Source organism: Teleopsis dalmanni, chromosome 2 (genome assembly GCF_002237135.1).
Source record: "Teleopsis dalmanni isolate 2A chromosome 2, ASM223713v2, whole genome shotgun sequence".
Lineage (NCBI taxonomy): Eukaryota > Metazoa > Arthropoda > Insecta > Diptera > Diopsidae > Teleopsis > Teleopsis dalmanni.
The window spans coordinates 199,752,387-199,774,736 of NC_051847.1; the positions used below are offsets into that span (position 1 = coordinate 199,752,387).

At 28.3% G+C, this 22,350-nt stretch overlaps 1 protein-coding gene across 1 annotated transcript; it reads right to left on the reverse strand.

The window, feature by feature from the left end:
• LOC119676542 (sodium/hydrogen exchanger 9B2-like) lies at nucleotides 1-21,468 on the reverse strand. The gene is made up of 7 exons (XM_038087782.1): nucleotides 21,430-21,468; nucleotides 16,544-16,943; nucleotides 2,241-2,528; nucleotides 1,988-2,170; nucleotides 1,677-1,852; nucleotides 1,063-1,169; nucleotides 1-6 (listed from the first exon to the last, which is right to left on the reverse strand). Exons 2-7 carry the CDS (start codon nucleotides 16,894-16,896, stop codon nucleotides 1-3), a joined length of 1,113 nt encoding a protein of 370 aa, XP_037943710.1. The 5' UTR covers nucleotides 16,897-16,943; nucleotides 21,430-21,468.
• Nucleotides 21,469-22,350: the final 882 nt, after the last annotated feature.

Sequence of the window (22,350 nt, forward strand, 5' to 3'; positions counted from 1 at the left end):
TTATGGCTATAATATATTTTAATTTTACAGTAATGTTAGCAATAAAGACAATAAATAAACCGAATAAACCGAATATGAGTTGCAATCATTGAGTTATGAACCCCTACTTTCTGCTTTAGTTTATTATTAATTATTGTTGAAATTGAATGACATTTGTTTGTGAAACAATATAGAGAAAAATATTATTGTGTTTTGTTTTAAAACAATTAACTAAAATGTTAGTTCATTATAGCTTTATTTTGTACAGAAATTAAGGAAAAATAAATTTTTTTTAAAGCTTTTAGAAAATTGTTAACCCTTAAGCAGAGTCCTCCAAATGACAATAAAGATATATACTCGATAATAAATATGGAAATAGAATAGAATAGAAATAAGTATACAGAGAAGAAAATCAGTTTCACACAAACTAATATTAAGAAGAAATTGGAATAATTTCACTGCAACGCAGACCCGTCTAAGTTAAATAATATATACTCTAAATCCCAGACTTTAAAGATGCTAAAAATTTTGCTATAACTTCTGCCACTTAATTAGTTTATGTGACCGTTAAGTCCACAATAATAAAGCGTATAAAGAGTTGTACTAATATAATAATGTATAGAGCATATTAAAAAGTTATAAGAGTATACAATGTAATATAATAATTTATAATAATTAATAATTTTTTTATTTATTTATTATAATAATATAATAATTTTAAACCTCACAACAGGGTTCAAAAAATTTCTTGAACCCCTTTTTATTTCATATGGTAGAACAAAGGTAAATGGAACCTAGATAATCGCAATTATTGCCGGTATAACCTTATCTAACCTTTTACAGGGTTAAGAAGAGAATTTCTTCAGAATTAAGCAGAAATGTAAAATTGGGCATTAAAATCTCTCAAACTCAATATCTCTCAATATAGTTAGTTTTCCAGCTTGGTTTCTTAATTTTCAATGGTAATACATACTTTTATTTAAAAAAATTTAAAAAAAAAAATTTTTTTTATATATAAAACGAAAAAAAAATTCTCATTTGAAATCATTGCTTATATAAAATTATGATTAAAATATTACTTACCGATTTTTTTGATGGAAGATATTGCAACATCATACCAAACAGATAACCAAATACAAGACCAATGCATATGCCAATGGGTCCTAATAATACCTGCTCCGTTAAGGTGCCTAAATAAATAAAAATCTAATTAAATTTATTGAAAATTTAATATATCAAAAACAGAATAGAAAAAAATATCACTAACAAACTAATCATAATACGTTGTAGATACTAAAAAATCATTCTGAGATGGTTTCATAAGTATTGAAATCATAAGAGACTCAATATGGAAAAAAATATAAAAGATCTATATAAAGATGTATAATTATTTTAATTTAAATTACAGATATAAGACTTTTCGATATTGTGAATACTTATATAGTTTCAAACATGGCTTTGTGCTGCAACTGTGAGACCACATTATAGTTATTATATATTAATTATGCCATATATATCATATACAGTAAAATTAAATCACACTGATCAGAGGTAACTAGAAGTACTGTAAGTAGTATTACACCTGTGTTTGAATCCTTCATTCTGTCATTTATATTTTATATTTATATTTTAATATATACTTTAAGTACTATAGTATAGCTTAGTGGGTTAAAGAATATTATTTATATCCAACTTACCAGTAGAGAAAATTACTGCCACAATAACACTGAATAAGAATATCGATACTACATCATTGCAAGCCGTCATGGCATATATGAGCGTATGAATTCCATTATTAAGACCTAATCGTTCTTCTCTAAGCTTTAGCATTACCGTAATCACAACATTAGGCGAGACTGCAGTTATTACAAGACTGCAAAAATATTTAAATAAATTACATTATATAAATATAAACAATAATATCTTTATGAAAATTTCTTTACTTTTATAATAATTCACTTAATATAATTTTTATGAAATATTTGGAAAACATAACAATAATACTTACCCTAGTAATATACCCCACAACCATGGCATATCGAGTAAAAGTCTAGCCATTACTGAAATAACAGTTACTTCTGCAATAGTTGGCACTAAAGTCAAACGTAATATCATGAACCATAGTTTCTTGAAAGCATTGCCATCCAGACCAAGACCAGCTAATAACATAATATTTATCAAAGCACATTCTCTATGAATTAAAAATACTATTAACACACATATGTCAACTAATGTATTTATTATATTATCGATTGGTTTACCTTAAAATTGCTTCGAATTTCTGATAGCCACTAAAATCTGCTAAGCCAACATTTGTATAGACGACACCGAAAAAGAGCATACCAAGCATATCAGGTAGACGCAAAAACGTCACCAAGATGCCAGTTATTTGTGCTCCAACAAAAAGTAGAACTATACGCATTATAACAGATGAAGCTTTTGCATATTCAGGTAAATAAATATCAGCAATGGTCCAGAGAAGTACAAAAATACCTAATAAGGCTAGTGGTTGAGAACTAACTGGCCAATGTCTTACTAAGTATTGCCAACTGTTAGGAAGATATAAAAAAAATAATATGAAGAAAAGAAATTATGTATAATATATGTATAATATAATATCTTACATTATTAAATTTACTTTGTTTATTTTACCTATATATATTATTTATTATATCAATAACTTATATATCTATTATCTATAATTATTTATATATATATATATCTATGTTATCTATATAGATACAAAACAATAAAATTACTTTTTAAACATTATTATTAAAATATATATTTGTTAAAAATCTAGTGAACTGTACTCCTGGATTGCTTCAGTCCAGGTAATATTTTGTCACTTTTTATAGGTAGGACATATGAAAACCAGATTACAGTCTTCACAAACACAAATGACAACTCATACAGCTTCATACTTTTTGTTTGTCTAAAAGTGAGCATATTTTAAGAGATTGTTTGACAGTGAATGAATTATATATGTTGAGGTTTTTCCGAATTAGTGCAACTGGGAACTTTTACTCTTTCGAAGCTGAGGACTTTCTATAAAGCCCCTCTCTTCAGTTTGACCAATTTATGTGTTTCTCACAAGCTTCGCTGGTTATTCTATTCTATGACTGATCTAAGTTGTGCATATCAGCGCGTACGGCAAGTGACTGCTCTGAGATTAGGTAGTGCTATGTAGGGCAGTATGTCACTTTTTGCATTTAGTCTTAGGGCTTTGTCCCTTATATATTTCTTGACCGGGAGCTTTCTGAAATCTCTTGCATTGCGGTAGGAAGTATTTGTACAATATTTAGATATTTATATTACATTTTATAAATTAAACGAAACAATAGTTATTTCTAATGATCAGTCTTTAACTGTTATTATGGTTAATTTAATGGACGGAGTTAAGGAATTTAAAGGTGTGGAACTTCTTACGCTCTTGATTGCATTGGAGTGGTTGTTACTCATATTCAGTCATTTATTTTACACCGAATAATTTCTCTGAGTGTTGTTATTCAATACTATATATACAAGTAAGCATGACTTATTGATTTACTTACCTACTGACTTATTAATTATATCCCTTTAATTAATTCTCTTCATTAGAAATTTTTTTGACTTTTCAAATACAACAAACCAACAGTTGTGCTTCAATCTGTGAATTTATTGGTCATGACTATAACTTGACGACACATTTCATATATATGAAATGTATGTTAGATAACTAATTACCACTCCTATTATTTTTAGACAATTTAAATAATCTAAACTAAAATTTTCTCTTTCACACAATCTTTAATTTTTAATACGACTAATTTCGATAATTGTATTAATTGAGCAACGTTATGACAACATCAGTTAATTTTTTATTAATTTAATTTCTTTAAATGGTTTCAGGACGTTAAGGTAATTAAGTAAAGGAGTAAGGCGGCATTACAGAAAATTTAATGCTTAACTTCATATATTTTTTTTGAATATAACTACGCATTATAAAAGCTTTTAAATATTATAAATTTTTTTTAAAATAATTTTTATTACAAATATATTTTATATTGATAAAATAATATTTTAAGATACGAGTATAATATATTTATATGTGACCATAAGTATGACATTAATATTTTCTGTACAGAGTACCTAATTTATTTGAATTTATGCCTACGCTTTTGACAACACAATTAACAGTGTTAACTCGTATACATTAAGAAATGCTGTTAGGAAAAATTTTTCATTAATTGTTTGTTTTTCTTTATGTAACAAATCTGAGATATTTTCTATAATCAGTATAATATTATTTAAATATATTTTAAAAATATCTCAAGAATATTTGAACACAAATTAATTATATTTTTAAAATTTAAAACTTACAAGCAATAATTATTTAGCAGATAACCAAGCTCCTACCACTTCGGACATCAATTGTACAATCCCTAAAAGAGTCTCCCACATAAATCTAGAATTATTAGGGCTTTTAGCAAATTTTAGAACGCCTTTTGGTTCAACGTTCCAGCCTACACTTCGTTCACTAAAGCTTTTTTTGACAAATCAAACAATATCTCTTGATTAAATGAGCAGGGCATGTACTGACCTCATTTGGCTTAGTTAAAGCTGAAAGGAGGTACTGAAATCGTTTCCTAGCAATTGCTAGATGCCAGCAGCTATAATGGCTGGTAGGTAGTTTACACTTCATAGTAAAAAGTTCTCTACTTACGTTTTTACAAAGTGCAAAGCAGTTATTCATTGATAAATTATAATGATTTCAGATGATATTTAATCTGTGTTATCTACTACCACATGTTAGATTTTAATATATATATCAGATATGATTTTAGAAGGCAGATTTTATTTTTGCTTACAATATATGCACCCTTTTAGTAACAAGTAAAGAAAAATAAAGAAAAAATCTACAATACGACTATGTCACCAAACTTAGCAACACAGTATCGCATTTGTATAAAAGTATTATTAGTAGTCATACTACTTGGCTGTTCCAACAGTATTATTTATACACTTTTTCACTTTATATTCTTTATATGAAATTTTACTATAGAAATAAAAATGTCACTCCTCACTTTTATCGAAAAAGTACTGTAGCGCACTGAAATGATTTTAACAAATTATTGTTAAAAAACAGTTATACCCCAACCAATCTATATGTCATTAAAGCACATGTCTAGTTAATTCACACAAGGTTCACTTCCTATAAATATGAGATTTAAAACCTTTAGTAAAACGCATACGCACTTTGACCTCCAAAATGACTACAGTTGATAATATATCTTCAGCACGTACTCTCATCACAATATTAAAGGTAACTGGCTTTTGGCACTGGCATAAACCGGAAGAGAAAAGTGGATCCATAACAACGTTAGAACTATGCTATCGCTTTATAGTACATTTGCCTTTAACTTTTGTATTCATTTCATTAATGTGGACGGAAGTCTTAACATCGAAGAGTTTAGAGGAAGCTGGGAATGTGATGTATATAACAATGACCGAGACTGGATTATTATGTAAAATTTTTAATATATGGCTTATGGGTAAGGAGGCGTGGTCGTTTATTGATGAACTCAAAAAGAATAAGCAACTTCAAATGCGTACGGATAGTGAATGTAAACTATGGCTTGAAGAACATAGAAAATTTAAAAGAGTGGCTTTCTCTTATATTATTGGCAGTTTAGTAGTAGCTTACATAGCCTTTATAAGTGTACTTTTCTTAAGTAAATATGAATTAGCCTATGGCTACTATGTACCATTTGAATGGAAGAATCCTACAAAATACTGGTATGCCTACTTTTTCGATATGATAGCGATGTCCCTAAATTGTCTCTCCAATATCACACTCGACATGACTTACTGCTACTTTATGTTTCACATTGGCGCACTCTACAAGCTGATATCATTTCGTTTGGCTGCATTGGAACAGATGAAGGAGGTGGATGTAATTAGGGAATTGAAAAGTATATTTCGTCTACATAAACATACAAAACGGTGAGTTTTAAATTAAAACAAAATAAAATATTATTCTTACTTAGTAATATGTGATTTATATTTAACATAATATTCTTTTATTTAAGTTTAACACTGGAGTGTCAACGGCTTGTGTCCGCCCCTGTACTTGCACAGATTATGTTAAGTGCTCTGACTTTATGTTTTAGTGGTTATCGTCTTATACATGTGAGTATCTCAATTCGGATTAAAATTTTTATAAAGTAAACTTATTAACTCTTTTAGCTAAATATAATCAAGGATTTGAGTCAAGTATTTAGCATGTTTAATTTTTTAGGAGTTATGGCTTTTCAGATATTTCTTTTCTGCTATTACGCTAATGAGATTACTATTAACGCCAATCACTTGACTTGGAGTGCCTATAATACAAATTGGCTGCACTATTCGAAATCAACGAAGAACTTGGTTTTTATTTATATGGAGTTCTTGAAACAACCAGTGACTATTAAAGTGGCTAATCTCTTTGATGTTGGTTTGCCTATATTTAGCAGAGTAAGTTTATATTTGACTGTGTTTATGGTTAACAACAATTCTTTTCTTATTTCAGACCATGAATAATGCTTACAGCTTGTTTGCAGTTCTAATCAAGATGAGCAATTAAAATTAATTGGTTGAGCACAGTCACCCAGGCATTTAAATTGGAACGTACTATAAATCACATATAATCTATCTAATTATCTAACTATTTAATTAATTAATAATTATCTAATTAATTTTAATTACACGTTTCGTGTATGGCTCACATAGAAAAGTGATCCACCTATCATTCATTTGTCAACTTTATCTATCTGGAATCTCAGGAAGTTTGCCTTAAAAGTTTTATTTATTTACTCCTATTACTAATTTAGTGGATGGTTGATATATAGCTAAAAATATAAATTAACAGTCAGATATTCGGACGCACGAACATGGTTAGATTGATTTGTTTTGTCAAGCTAATCAGAACCTATGTAAATTATAAAAGTTCCTCCCTCCACCACAAAAAACTAACAACTGCAAAGCAATCAAAGTGAATTTAAATAGATGCAGGAACACCGAAGACAAAAATGTGCTATTTGCTGAAAAGTTCGTTACCTAAAAATGCGTAGAATATATTAATATTATATTAAAATATATATTAAACTACATTACACTATGATTCACAAATATCTGTTTTGCTTGCTGATCGTCAGCCAGAACTCTGATAGTCAGATCCTGCAGATCCTACGATTCTCATTTCGCATCAAGGGATTAATAACATTACCTTCGTCTGCTCGCCCAGGGTTTATGGCATCAACAGACGACTGATTGGATCAATATCAGGTGGCTTTACATCTATTAGGGAGAGCTCGATCAGTACACGATATATGCCACGTTTATGCAGTTACCATATATTAAACGTTCCTTAAATTACGTCAACACTAATCAAATAAGTTTTTATCATAAAACTGAGATAGAAAAATAATTTATTACCATTCACAGTTCTCCATATTTCGTTTGCTTTTAAAAGGGAAGATCATAATTCAATATTTCTTCCGACCATCAAAATCAATTTTTTTACTTCGTGTAGTCTAACATTTGGAGACCAGATATATTTTTATTTCACGTTGGTGGATATTTGTGATATTTTCAGGCAGCATATCACAAATATAGGAACTAATTCTTTCATAAGGTTTATTGTTCCATCACAAGTGAACAGTCCTGCCTTTCGGAAACAACTCCTTAAAGCTCTCAAAACAAGTCTTCGAAGCAACATATTTGTCTTATTTTATTTAAAATTTTTTAGTGACATATGAGAATCTGTTTTTAAAATTTGAAGAAAAGCAACTGTGACTAAAATTTAATACATTTCATAAAAGTTGCAAACAGGTTAATAGCTATATTTGTCTCGACTGTAACTATAATAACTTTCATTAATAATAAACAGTTCTTCAAGATTTATAAACACTTTAAACGATTTTTATGTATTATAAAGAGAACTCAATGTTCCCGAGCTTTTATATCCAATCTTAGCCTTTGTTTTTATTAATTAAAAAAATAAATTTAATAAAGTCGAAAAAACTGCAAACACTATAGGTATATGTTCCTTATATATAGAATATCTGACATCTCTTTATTACTAGTATAATTACACAAAAAGTAATATTGCATCCCGACTTTAAGTTCTTTAACTCAAAGTGACTCAGTAAATTCCATCTCTTTAGTAGTAGAGATGGGAGTAGCATTTGTGCTATTCCTCGTAGTTTCAGCTGATCATCACATATTAAGTATCTATCTTTTAACTCCATTTATTGATAAGTACAAGGCAGATCACCAAAACGTGCTTTGCAATCTCCTATTCCTCTTTATAGAACTACCAAATTAAATCGAAGAAGATTACCAGTTTAAGTGGTGAGTGTAACAAGTGAGTTTTTAATTGCGACATCCTCACTAGAGGCAAAATCTTGCACTATAGGATCCACGCCCCTAAAACTAAAGTTGCTCTGGATATTGTATTAAGTCCAGACGGATGTGTCGTGTAAGCTGCTAACTACAGCTGACTATAGTAATGCAGAAGGACTGTTAGCATTTCACTTGAAGTGAGGTTGCTGTTTTTCAACCAGGTGCTGTGATCTAAAGAACAGGAAAAGGTTACAAAGAACTCACTTTTCAACAAAAAAAAAGTAATATCGAAACACATCACTTCAATTAGTCTTGCAAAACTACTATCACTAAGAATTTTATCGACTCATTATCTTGTTCTCAAGTCTAGAACTATAACATATGTTAAATACCATACTTTAAACATTTATTGTAATTCACTTTGTTCAGTTCATCATAAAAGAATAGGTAAGGTAATGACTAATGTAGTGTTATTTATTGAGGTATAAAATTAAAAATGCTGCTGCATCTGCTTTCCTGTATGAAATAAAAATAGTACTCCTCCCATTCTTTACCTGATTTCTTTTACTCATATAACTGGTTTCTTTATGAAGGCTAAGGTGAAGATACCTTAAAATGTGGCACCCGGTTTAATTATCAATATGGTATACTGAAGCAGCTTTATTATGACGATCAGATAGCTTATTGGCAGTAAATAAGCACAGTCCTATTTAGTTATATTGAATTTAGTTCACTTTATTCGCAATTATATGGTTAAAAACAATAGACTACTATATCATAGATCAAATATGACATACCTATGCCTATGATTGTTCTTAATTAATAGAAAAGGTTTGCAGCCATTTTAAGAGTTGCACCCATGAAATTTAGTTAATAAATTAAAGTAAATATAATATATATCTGACACTAAGAGTTTATTTTAAAGAACAGTAGGTATATATATAGAAAAAATTAGCGATTAGTTTTTGAAGGTTATGTATATATATATATGTATTATTTGTATAACTACAAATTTAAGTAAAGTGCAAACTTTTAAAGACTTCAAACTAACTATATCATTTTAGTTGATTATTTATTGTTATTTAGTTGATTTATTGATTGTAACTTAATTAAGCTGTAATTTTGCAAAATAGCCTTCATCTAACAGAAATGCTTGGCTACTTTCTCTCAAATTAACAATATTACGTTCTTTGCAATTTGCTTAAGTAGGCAAATTAGCTGCATAATTAATTGGTAATAAATACTGTGCCCTATAATAATTTAGCAAACCAGAAAATTTTATAAAAGCCTCTAAAATTTATTTCTAAATTCAGTCTAATTTAACCACACACAAATTCGGCTAAGATGGAATTGACACCAGCGCGTATACTTATTGAAATACTAAAACGAGTTGGGATTTATCCTTGGCAACCAGTACATGAATCGACCTTTAAAGGATATACGAGAAAGGAACTTTACTATCGCCTCTTCTTACATTTACCGCTTACGTTATTCTATATTTCGCTTATGTGGATCGAAACTACTATATCAGAAAATCTAGAGCAAGCTGGAGATGTGATATATATCTCGTTAACTGAAACGGGTTTTTTAATTAAAATATTCAATATGTGGTTTATGGGTAAAAAGGCATGGTATTTTATGCAAAATTCTGTCAATATGCGCTTACACACAGACAAGGAAATTGATTTGTGGGTTCAAGAGCAACAAAAATTTAGACGCATACTATTCTCGTACATATTTGGCAGTCTACTCGTTGCACTTATAACATTTGTGAGTGTGCTTTTCTCGGACACATATGAGGTGCCATATAAATTCTATATTCCTTTCGATTGGAAAAATCCTACATATTTTTGGTTTATCTACTTATATGATTTGATTGCTATGACCTTAACTTGCCTATCGAACTGTGTGTTGGATATATTCTACTGTTATTTACTCTTTTATATAGCATCCCTGTATAAATTACTAGCGCTACGTATAAAATCGTTACAGTACTTAAAGGAGGAGGATGTAGTCGAAGAGCTGAGGTGTATATTTCGTTTCAATCAGCAAATAAGAAGGTACATATTTTAATATATAATAATTATTTCTAAATTATATGTGTTGTACTTAATATTTTCTTCAAACGTTAGTTTAACACTTCAATGTCAAGAATTAGTATCTGCTCCGATTTTGGCTCAGATAATGCTCAGTGCTTTGATTCTCTGTTTTAGTGGTTATCGTTTGATCAATGTAAGTATATTTGAAAGATGATCCTTTCTCTTTCTAAGTATCAAATTATAACTACGGAAAGAATTATTTATAACATAAATATTAACACTTATTTAAAAACTATACATTGCAAACTTTGGTTTTACTATATTTAAGATGAATTTATTTGAGGAAATTGGACAAATGCTGGGTATGTTAAATTTTGTCGGTGTTATGGCTTTACAAATATTTTTGCCCTGCTATTATGCAAATGAGATTACAATTAACGCCAATAGATTAACAACAAGTGTTTATGAGACCAATTGGTACATGTACAGCATATCGACTCGAAAGCTTATATTTCTGTATATGGAATTTTTAAAACGGCCTGTTGTTATAAAAGTGGGCTATTTACTTGATGTAGGATTACCAATATTTAGTAAGGTGAGTCAAATTATACTACTGAAACGATTGAAATCAGATCTTCATACCTTAATCTAATCTCTTTGTTTCAGACTATGAATAATGCTTACAGTCTTTTCGCAGTACTAATCAATATGAGCAAAAAAAATTGAAGCAAAAAATATACACTTAAATGATGTTTAGTATTTTAATATTGTAGTTGATATTTTAAAATGCAGCAGATGTAATATGAGCTTGAGCTAAGCCCTATATTGGTACAGATATTTATATATACATAGGTTACACCAAATAACCTGGTAGTTCTGAAAGAATGATTTCTGAAAACATTCTTCTGGATTTAATCTAAAGTATAAAGAAAACTTATAGAATACACACTTCATTAGAATTGCACAATTTTTAATTGATGGTTTTCTCAGATTCTCAGATGGTTTAATATATAATAAAATTCAAAATATGGACCTCAACAAACTTTTTGAGTAACGGAGTGAAAAGCATGAATAAGCTCCTTTGGGTATCTGAGAGCAATATACACAATACTTATCAAATTAATATATTCGCATATATGAGAGGATTCATATTTTAAAATGAAATATTTGTTATATTAGAAATTAAAAATTAAACAATTTTATAATTAAAAATATAAATATTGTTTATTAATTCAATTAGTCTGGATCTGGTTTATGATTTCGGTCGATGACAACACAGCAAGTTAATTTGTTAATGAACTTTTACAGCAAATCAACAAAAAATGAAGTTTGAACGGTTTTGGGCCCGTTGGCTTATAAACATTGACTCTGAGCTTCAAATTTAACAGGGTACGAATTCAACCTTTGGTACAAGCAATCTTAATAAATAATTTAAGAATAATTAAATATGAGAAATACTTCGTAGACCATTCATGTTAGGTATTTGGTTGTATCGTCAGCGAACATTTTATTAATTATAATAACATAAAAATAATTTTTGTAGTTCGCTATTTTTCGGTACCGCTCTTGAAAAATAAAAATAAAATTTTTGTTTATGATAATACATTCGATTTGCTTTCAGGTGTTAGCTATTTATAACATATGTACTGTAAAGGAAAAACAATTCACACATAATGTAGCAGCATTTTTTTTCTAAATGAACTATTTCTACATTATTTAATTGATGTAGTATTGTTAAAATATGTTTTCAAATTTTAAAATACAAGAAAAACTCCATTTAGTTGTATTATTTTAAAATCCTACATAATTTGCCGAGTTATGTTGCCTTCTAAAAATTATTCACTTAAAAATTCCCATAGATAATCTGATAGACCCTAGCTTGTGTCTTTACTTGACATGCTTCTGTAAAGTATCACCAATCAAAGATTCTGCGATATGCTCCTGCGAACTATCACCACTCAAAGAACCTCTCTCAAAGGAAACCCATCTACCCATCTGTTGATGTCCGTGTGATTGCTACGAAACTAGGTAGCGGTCTTTCACTCATCAATCTAATAATAGACTCAATTTTTTTAATCACCTTTGATTCAAATAATAAGACATATTTTCAATTATAAATATAATATATCTATCTTTCATCACTCACAAATTTGATTAATAAAATTTGATTCCACAGCTTAATAAAAAATGCTGAATCTCAGAAAACCTGGAGATCAATATTACACGTGAAAGAAGTAATTCCAATCAGAGCATTGACTTTCTCAGAATAATTAGAATGAAAATTAAATAATTGACATCAGAAAGAGTTAAATGTAAATGGGTTGTTTTAATCCTTTACGCATATATCTACAGTTTATTATCTATATTTATATATATTTTATGTTTATATGTATATATTGATTATTATATATAAATAATAATAATCAATTATTATTATAATTATATATAAATGTAAATATTATATATATATATAATATTATTATATATTTATATATATGTAATATATATATATATATTTATGTAGGTAAGTGTATATATATACTTTATATATATATATGTGATTATATTTACAAGTACTTATACGAAATGCATAATTAAATTAAGGTAATTGGTATATTCTTGCAAATATTGTAGTTTTTTCATTTTCAACTATTAAATTCATTATTTAAACCCTAATTGCGATGGGAGATGGGGAATTGTGGAAGACTTTATGTTATAGCGCTACCCATAACATCCATCCATTCAATGGTGGCACTTATAATAAGTTCTGGTGAATCACATTATTTATTATTTGTTAAAATCGAATTACAAATTTGTATAGTTACTGAAAAACGGGATAAAAAAATTAATTATTTTTAAAAAAAGCTCCGTTCTGGTAAATTTTTCTTATCTTCTATAATACACACTTCAGATTATTCATAATTAAAATTCAAAAACCTTCATGATATATACTCATAAAATAAACGTCTTGACTTCTCAGGCGTTTTATGTATAGGTTGCCTGCAACTTCACAAGAACCAACAAAGAAAAACACATTAGCGCCACACTTAAGGCCTCAATTACGCGAAAATGCAACATATCACCACAACAACAACAACAACAAAGTCAACAAAATTCTTACAAAAACACAAACAACAATAGAAAAATGGAATTAAAAATGAGTTTCAACAATTTGTAGTTTTACAATAAGTCTCCCATGTAGGATGCAGAACACATAAAGCTGTACCAAGACCAAGGAAATGAGGCTCAGTTTCAAATTAATGGTTACTTTTTGTGCTGCCAGGAGGTAAATGTGGCGGTATTGTGAGGCGCCCGCGTGAAGTACTCGCACAGCAAGTAACCGTATGAGTAAAAATTCTATTTAAAAAAGTGAAATGCGAATACGAACTCAAAAACATTAACACACCAAACAAATGTGTAACTCCATCGATGTCCTATTCATCGAGGATGGAATACGAACCACCAAGCACCGATTGCAATGATGTCCTGTAGAAAGAAGAAAATATGAATACGTAGCAGGATGTACGCATGTTGGCGTTTGCTTTGTCTTTGTGCAAATGCAGGCTACGGAAATTCCTACCAAATGTGCATTTTGCAAACAAATATAGACACAAGGAATGGAGTGTATTCCACACACATAAAACCTTTGTAAACCTTTTACGATAGCTTGAGGATGTATAGACCTATCAAATGGAAGTTTAATGCTTCTCACGACTTTTCATAATAATAATTATGATTTATTTGATTCTCAAATTTATTTTAAATTAACACAAAAAATTAAAAAACTCAAATAAAATGTTACGCTGGCTTAGGGTGTTAACATGCGAGTCTATGTATCATAATCGACAAGGATAACTTTCTGATTTCTACGGGCTAAAATTCTATAAGAAAAATTAAGCCAAGAAGTATTTTTGAAGACTAGTGATAATGAATTTTTGACGGGGTCCAAAACAGCTAACTGGACAAAGAATTCAGCTTATTGGAAATAAAATGTTTGTACTTAATTTACTGGAAAAAAAATAATTAATAATATTAAGTAATTAATTACAAATTTTGAAATAAAAATTAAATTTTGAAAACCGAAAATCTATTATTATTATGTTGAAGCTACTTGAGCCAGTGCACTTGAATACTTTTACTCTATTTTAACTCGAGGTATTTTGAAAACCCCTCTTTACGCTTTGACTGGATTATTATTTATCACTTCATCAGACTAAGCAATAATCGACCTCAGATCTGCATACCTCCCCAACGGTCCTGTAACCATTCTAAGATTCGATAAGGCGATGTTGGTAAGTCTGTCATTTTTCGCAAATAATTTCAGGGCGCTATCCTTTATGTATTTTTTGATGGAATTAATCTTGAGGTCCCTGAGGATGTCATTCGTCGTGATGTACCATGGGACTTTGAAAAGTCTTCTCAAAGTCTCAATTATATTTTTATAAATTTTTTTTTTTATTTATAGTTTTAATCTATTATCTGTAAAAAAGTTGAAGTGCAAAAGTCATATCTATCACCTATTGTATTCCTGATAAATTCAGGCAAAAATATATTTGTACTAAAAATTTTTATTTTATTTGTTATTTATTATTTCTTGTTTATTTATTATTTATTATTATTATTTAAAACATTAATTTGTATTTAAAAATTATGTTTTTTGTCATCATTCAAAGGAACGCAGCAACTTTTAACTCTTCGTAATACTTATAATTAATTAGTAATTATTATTATTAATCAAAAATTGTATGTACGAACATTTACCACAAATATATAACATAATATATAATACATAGTATGTAGTACATAATAATTCTTATTTATTTTAATAACAACTAAACACTATACAACAATATTATGTATTATATTCTTATTTATTTTACTTATTAATACTTAGTACACTTGTAGCAACATAATATGTTATAGTTCTCAATCAGTTTAATTATAATTACATGTAAATACCATGATGTGTAATAAACGTTTTAAATTAATTTCATATAAATTCGTATGTCTAAAATGAATTCTTGGGAAGTAATATAAGGTTGCTATTTTTACGTATGACTGGAGCTTTTGATTCTTAACTTTTAGATGGTATTTAAAAACGACATCAGAGGCGTTGTAAACGGATTTGGATGTTGACTATATATATTTGATTTATTTATTTGATTATTGATCGTTTGTAATAGACAATGACACATTTGAAATCAAGGGAGCTTCCAGCGTTTTGATATTTGTGAGTTTAGCTAAAGAATTATGTGTTCCTCAAAAAAAAGTTGTTTAGTATTTATTTTTTGAGAGAACCTTGTAAACCAATTCCCTTTTATTGTAAGAAGTAAATGCGGATGGATATGTGATATTAACAGTATTTAATAATTAAAGCTTTATTCCTTTCGTTTGATACCCTCATTTAATCGGTATTGAGAGAACCTTGAAAACCACTTTACTTTTTTTGAAAAAAATAAATGTGGATGGATATTGATAAATCTTCTTCGCTTATATCAAATATCTGATATATAAGAGCTTTACTTTGAATTAAAATTTTAAAATTAATTACTTTTAGTAAGCAATGGTTCAGAATATGGAACCATACATAGAATATACATAGCCTTGATATATTTTTTTAATATCTGAAATCATTAAAGAAAAAATACTAAAACTAAAGACGCTAAGAAATTTGAATAATAGTAAATCTCGGAATCAGAATCATACTTTTATTTTCCCTCAATTATATAAAAATTCACAAGAAATTTAGAATCTACTTGATGAAAAAGGATTATGTAGCATTCATATATGTGTACTGCAGTCATTTTAAAATATTTAACAATTATATTAAATACTAATTAAATATTGATTAACTTTTATTATAGTACTATCTCTTTAATATTGTACAATACAAAACATGCTTTCAGAGATATATAAACTTAATTTTCTTCTTATATATTTTGTTATATATCTGACATATATCGACCATAAACACACAATTCTATTTTACAAGAATTTTATTTATGTATATTTTTTTTCAAGTAATTAAAAAATGTTCCAACAGTCACTACATTCAGTCCATTGGCGACACAAATTTTGTGTAATATCTTTTGTGTAATTTACAAGTTTCTGTATCTTTACTTAACCTGCAGCGATTTTAGTTACAATAAATTTTTACTTACAATTTTGGTCCTTTATATTCTTCCGATGTTAGGCGAGTACTGCCCGTGTAACTAACAGCACAACTATTGTTACCGCCTCCTCCACCCCCGCCAACACCCGTAATCATAGCTGTCGGTGCATTTAGTGTTGTTGCCGTCGTTGTTGTTGTTGTTGCATTTAATGATGTTGGCGTTAAAATTATTGTATTGCCATTTTGTGTATTGTTGGCGCCCGAATTAGTGTTGCTGTTGCTGTTGATGTTGCTGTTGTCGATGCTATTGCCACCGCTATTATTATGTTGCATGTCCTCTGGGAACTTTTGAATGTCTAATTTGGAATGTATTTGACTGCCAGTATTGCCGTATTGTGTCATTTTGTCGCTATTTAACACAGCGTTTTGCTGTTGTTTTACTTCGTTAACTGCAAAAAAAAAATAGTAAAAATGAGAAAAATTATAAAATGATAAGTTTAATAAGTAAAGAAAGTTCAGTTCATTTTATGGTTAACGAATTATGAAGGGTAAAAGGATTGTTAAAGTAATTGTCAGCGCCTGTAGGCTTTAATGTTGAATTGCTACTGAGTGTTGTTAACAACAAGTTCCATTATAGCCAATAATTCTCATTCTACTTTGTTATTTCTTTCTTTTTTTGATTGATTATTACTTTTGTTCGATATTTCTGTTAAATTTTTAGATTAAAAGTTTCTATTCAAAGTCTGACTTTAAGACCTACAGCAATTGGCAAACTGCTGCATAGAAATGCTAATTTTAATAAAAGTTTTATTTTACCAGATCTCTGTAAAATTGATGAATAAAACATATATAGGTTGTTCAATAAGTTTGGGGAACATAAATGAGAAAATGGATTTTTAAATGCGAAATCGTTTGATCATAACTATAAACCACTTATTCTAATGAGTTTCTTATTTATGAATATCATATCTCGATCATATCTGTAGCGACAAACTACATATATATATAAGACGTAAATCGTCTTATGGACTTTATCGATCACTTTTAAGCAAAGCAGCCCATTAACACACAACTGTTTCATTAGAAGCAGACAAACCTAAGATATGCTCCTAACATATATCCGGGTGTCATCATTTAAAATTCTCTTCAAAGACTATTTTTATTATCGCCATTGTTTAAAGGTACGCAACTACGTCAACTTAAAGAACTATGTAAAGACTGAATTAACAGATCATTTCAATCTGAAGTCAGTTTTGTTGATGGTAGGTGTTGTTCTAAGAACTTGTAGAGCAATCAAGTGCATACATTGTTAATGTTAAAACTCAGCATAATTTTTTGTTTCAAGATTTGTCAAAATAAATAAGCTAGGCTGTTGCTCTTATACACATGTAAAGAAATAAAGAATATATAATAATCATATATTTCAGATTAATAAAAAAAATATTATTTTCAGAGTTAATATAAAATTCTGCAATAATTATTTAAATACATTTTAAAATAATTTCAAGTAAATATTTACTTTAATTGATCAAGAAATGAATGCAAAATAACTTTAACTCTACTTAATGTCATCGGACAATGTTAAATATGTACGAGTATAATAATTTTCAAAGATTTATTGAAATAATTATTGATATACAAACTTTTCAGCTCACATTCAATTTAATTATTTACTTAAATAATAATAAATTCATTACAGTATCTAATGATTCCCCAAATCCGATTACATACCCAACTGCTCTCATTGCTTTAATTTTATTTGTTAATTTTACAAATACAACGAGCGTTATAATTTATTATTTCGATGTTAATTACTTGCAAATATTTATTCTCGGTGACAAACATCATTGCTCAGGTGTAAATTAAATTAATAAAATTTAAACTTAGTTTGCTTTACTGTTTAGGCATTAAAATAATATAAAGAAATAAATTTGTTTATGTGATAAATTTTGTTGAAGTTGTGCTAAAGTAAAGTTTATTTTACTTGGAAAATTATTACAGGAGAATTTTTACCTATCACTTTACACAATGTTTTATTTACAGAAAATAAGATTAAAAATTATTATTAATAAGAAAATTAGTTAAATAAATATTTTTAAGTAACAGTATAAAAAAATTTTGTATGTGTATGTTATTTTGTATTTTCTTCGAAAAAACTTTCGGACTAAAAGATACACTGATGAATAGTTGATATAATATATTTGACACCTATATTTATGTATTTGTAAAAATATATAAATCTTATTTAAATACTCAAAAATTTTTATATAGTATTTATTTAAAGGTCGACTAACTGATTGTCTTAGTACAAGAATTAAAATCGAATAAGGAGTTTAAAAGAGCATTAAAACTTATTTGTTATTCCGAATCTTTAGCACATATTTGTATCACTAATTTGCAGTAGTTGCTAGCTCTGTTAAGATCTTGTGGAATCTCAATGTACATTAATTTTACTCATGTAAAAGGTTAAGAACAAATAATTATACTTAAATAGTTATAATGAAAAGATAAGTGATAAAATATAAAAGAAGCAGACTCTTTTAATTTATTTTACAACAATCTTTCAAATAAGTTATATCAGTTAAATATTACTACTACTACTAAAAGCAAAAATATTATTTTCTTCATAGGGTTATTCATTTCGAAGTCCTAATTTCTTAACACTATTTCCAATAATATATGTCAAACAGAACGAATCTCCAAAACATCAAGCTCTCTGCTGACCCAGAGAGCTTGACAGAACGAATCTCTGTTACCCATTTTAGGAACCACTTAACAACATATGAATATATTAAAATTTTGAAATCCCTCAAAAGATGTGCTGATTTTGTACTTGTTGTTATTGTTGTTGTAGCTTGTGGAGATCTACTATACATGAAACACAAAACATGAATAAACTAACAAATACGAATAGATGATTGTAGGTTCTGCAGGATTAAGGTATGGAAAAACGGAAGAACGGTGTCTGAATAAAAATTTGAAATTATTGCATGAATCAAGATTTGGTAGGGTTAAGGTATGGCGAGAAGAGGAAGTGCTACTTAGGATAAGATCTCCCATTGGTAGCAGAGTTAATTTTAATACAAATTAGCTTGAGTTCAGTTGGAAACAGTTGATTACTATGATGATTCGGAACCAAAGAATAATAGGGATACAATTGATGTATAAATTTTGGCCCTAATATTTAAAATTATAATTTTTTTATATTTTTATATAACGTTTAGTGGTAATTGATTGTTTCAAATATCATCGAAACAAGTTAAAGCGTTTTGAAACCAATAACCAGAATAAACCAGAACATAATAATCAATCTGAAAATTTGAAATGGCATCCAGAGCCTGAATAGTTGGCGTCCTCGAACTACTATACAGCGGTGTCAAGCTAATGATTTTATATCGAAAAAAAGAATACATTTTTCCTGTTCGAAATAAAAATTGAAATTGATTAAACTAAAAAAATTAATAATTGATTGTATATAATTATTAAATTTTAAAGCAGGAAAGATGTTACGACTATTATTAAAGGCGAGTAACTCTCTTATGTACTTAATAACCCTCTTAAAAAGCTTTTTATATTGTATTTTATTAGATTTAAGTATTAATAATGTTAAATAAAGTTAATCATAACATGGCGTGTCTCGTGTGGTGGCTTTTCTAAACACAACAGGTGTGAACATTAAGATATAAGAACAGATAGGTGATACCATTAGAAAAACAGTTGCACTTGAGGCTTATACTGATACTTAACAACTTCATGTATAGCTATTTAGTACAGTTCTGATAGATTAGGTTAGCACAGTTCTTTCTGTCACCTTACGGGAATTCTTAGCACATTACTTTGGGGTTTCAATTCGCCACATGCCACTACGGCATAGACAGAGAAAGTCATCACTCTGGAAACTGTCATCCTGGATTTCGGGATAACGTTTGGATATAGATTCTATAGTAGCTATATTTAGTACATAATTAGGAGTTTATAGTCGACATGAAAACTCAAATGCACTATTTACGATATTTTAAAAAATGTTCAATACACTTAATGGAAAAATTTGAAGATATGCAAAAGGAGAACTTGAACTACACGACTACACAAGCAACACAACGCTTTCTGTTTTGATTTCACAGAGCTAGAATTGACATACGTGTGAGCTGAAGTCTTATGAATAAGAATCACCAATACCATAAGAGACATCAAGACCATTCAGCGTGTTACCAGCTTGTTACCATTCGATTGATTTTTGTGGAACTAAGAAATAAATTGTGCTTAGACGGACAATCTATAAACTTTCAATGTTTCTAAATCAAACATCTTTCAAATTATGGTCGAGCTTTTGCCGACTACGTAACGATAACTCGTTTATCCTTACTTCAGAAGGATAAAGTACTCTCATATATCTCGTAGAGATATTTCAGTAATATTTTATTTTGTAATTAATTAAGTGCGTAAAGCCAATATACTAGTCTCTAAGTATACTAAATATACTAAACTAAGTATACTAAGTCTCTATTTCAAGTATATATTTTTAAAGTATATTTTCAAACCACAAAATAAATAACACTATATTCTTTTCTGCTGAATACATTTTCAAAATTACTCAAAAGTCATTTCACTTCATTAAATCGATTAGAAGCTATTCTTATTGCTCTAAATTTATTTAGTATTTTTTATCTTAAGTTCAAAACTTAAATATTTTGTATCCAATATATTATATATTTATGCGGCAAACTGTTAATCTTTATAAACACAAAAACTAAATATTATCAGATCCATCAGCTTTCAACTATTAAAAAACTTTTTTAACAATATGAAAAACTTATTTTAATTATTCGAAAATAATTAGATTTTAATAATCTTTTGAAAAACAACTTTTTATTTTATTTATTTTAATTATATTTAAAAACATTTGTGTGTACCTTTGACACTCTGAATACTTACAGCGTAAATTTAATAATTTTTCTAAACACTAAATAAATACATTGGAAGTAAAAGTTTTTACTTTAGTAGAGAAAATATTTTATTTTTTATTTTTATTTTTAGCTTTAGTTTTATTTTAGTAACAGAATTTATTCTCTACGACCTCACCAGACGCACCAGAAAGTCTTATCGCCGAAATAGAACTGATCTGCGAATATTCGAAATGAGTATGCGACGTTTTTCCACACCGCAGAAAAGTAAACAAAATTCATTGTTTTTATTTTTTTTATGTAAAAATTTTATCACATTTTATCAGACGATCTGTAGTAGAAATTGTTTAATCTCAGAGTATAGCCGAAGTGATCAAATAATGATAAAATATTACTTTTTCTAAGAGTAATTTTTTTAGCAAACCGAAATTTTAAGAGAATAGAAAGGTAGAGCCATTTTGAGACTCCAAGCTTTTAATTTGGCAAAATATGAGTTCAAACCCAAAGTATTTGTAGTCTATGAAATTGTTTACGGATTATTAAATCCATGGAATATTTTCAAAGATCACTGGGCACAGTGAAAAACTCAATTTATTAAGAATATAAATTTTTTATTGCTGTAATTTAGTTCTATTCAAAATCGTTTCTACTAAAAAGTAGTTTCTTCCATTATACATATATATATATATATATAATATATATATAGACGTGAGAATTGTTGCCGTGAGAATAACGAATCAAATCTAGTCACAAGATTTGATTCGGTTAGAGTGGCGGCCTAAGACTGCGACTAACAGGAATTTAACAGGAATTTATTGTGCATTTTGCTGGATTTATAGAGTAATTGAGATTTAGCATTCGCTGTTAGTGGATTTCAAATTTCGATGATTTATCTGTATCTGAAAAAAATACTTAAAAAAAATATTTGCTAAAAAATCTAAAATTGCTCAAA

What these genes read in the sequence shown, in the direction of transcription:
- LOC119676542 (XM_038087782.1), bottom strand. Translation starts at nt 16,896, where the DNA reads ATGACACAATACGGCAATACTGGCAGTCAAATACATTCCAAATTAGAC. An exon ending in AAATTCGAAGCAATTTTAAG is followed by an intron (nt 2,171 to 2,240) that starts GTAAACCAATCG and finishes TTTAATTCATAG; the next exon opens with AGAATGTGCTTTGATAAATA. An exon ending in GGCAGTAATTTTCTCTACTG is followed by an intron (nt 1,170 to 1,676) that starts GTAAGTTGGATA and finishes TTATTTATTTAG; the next exon opens with GCACCTTAACGGAGCAGGTA.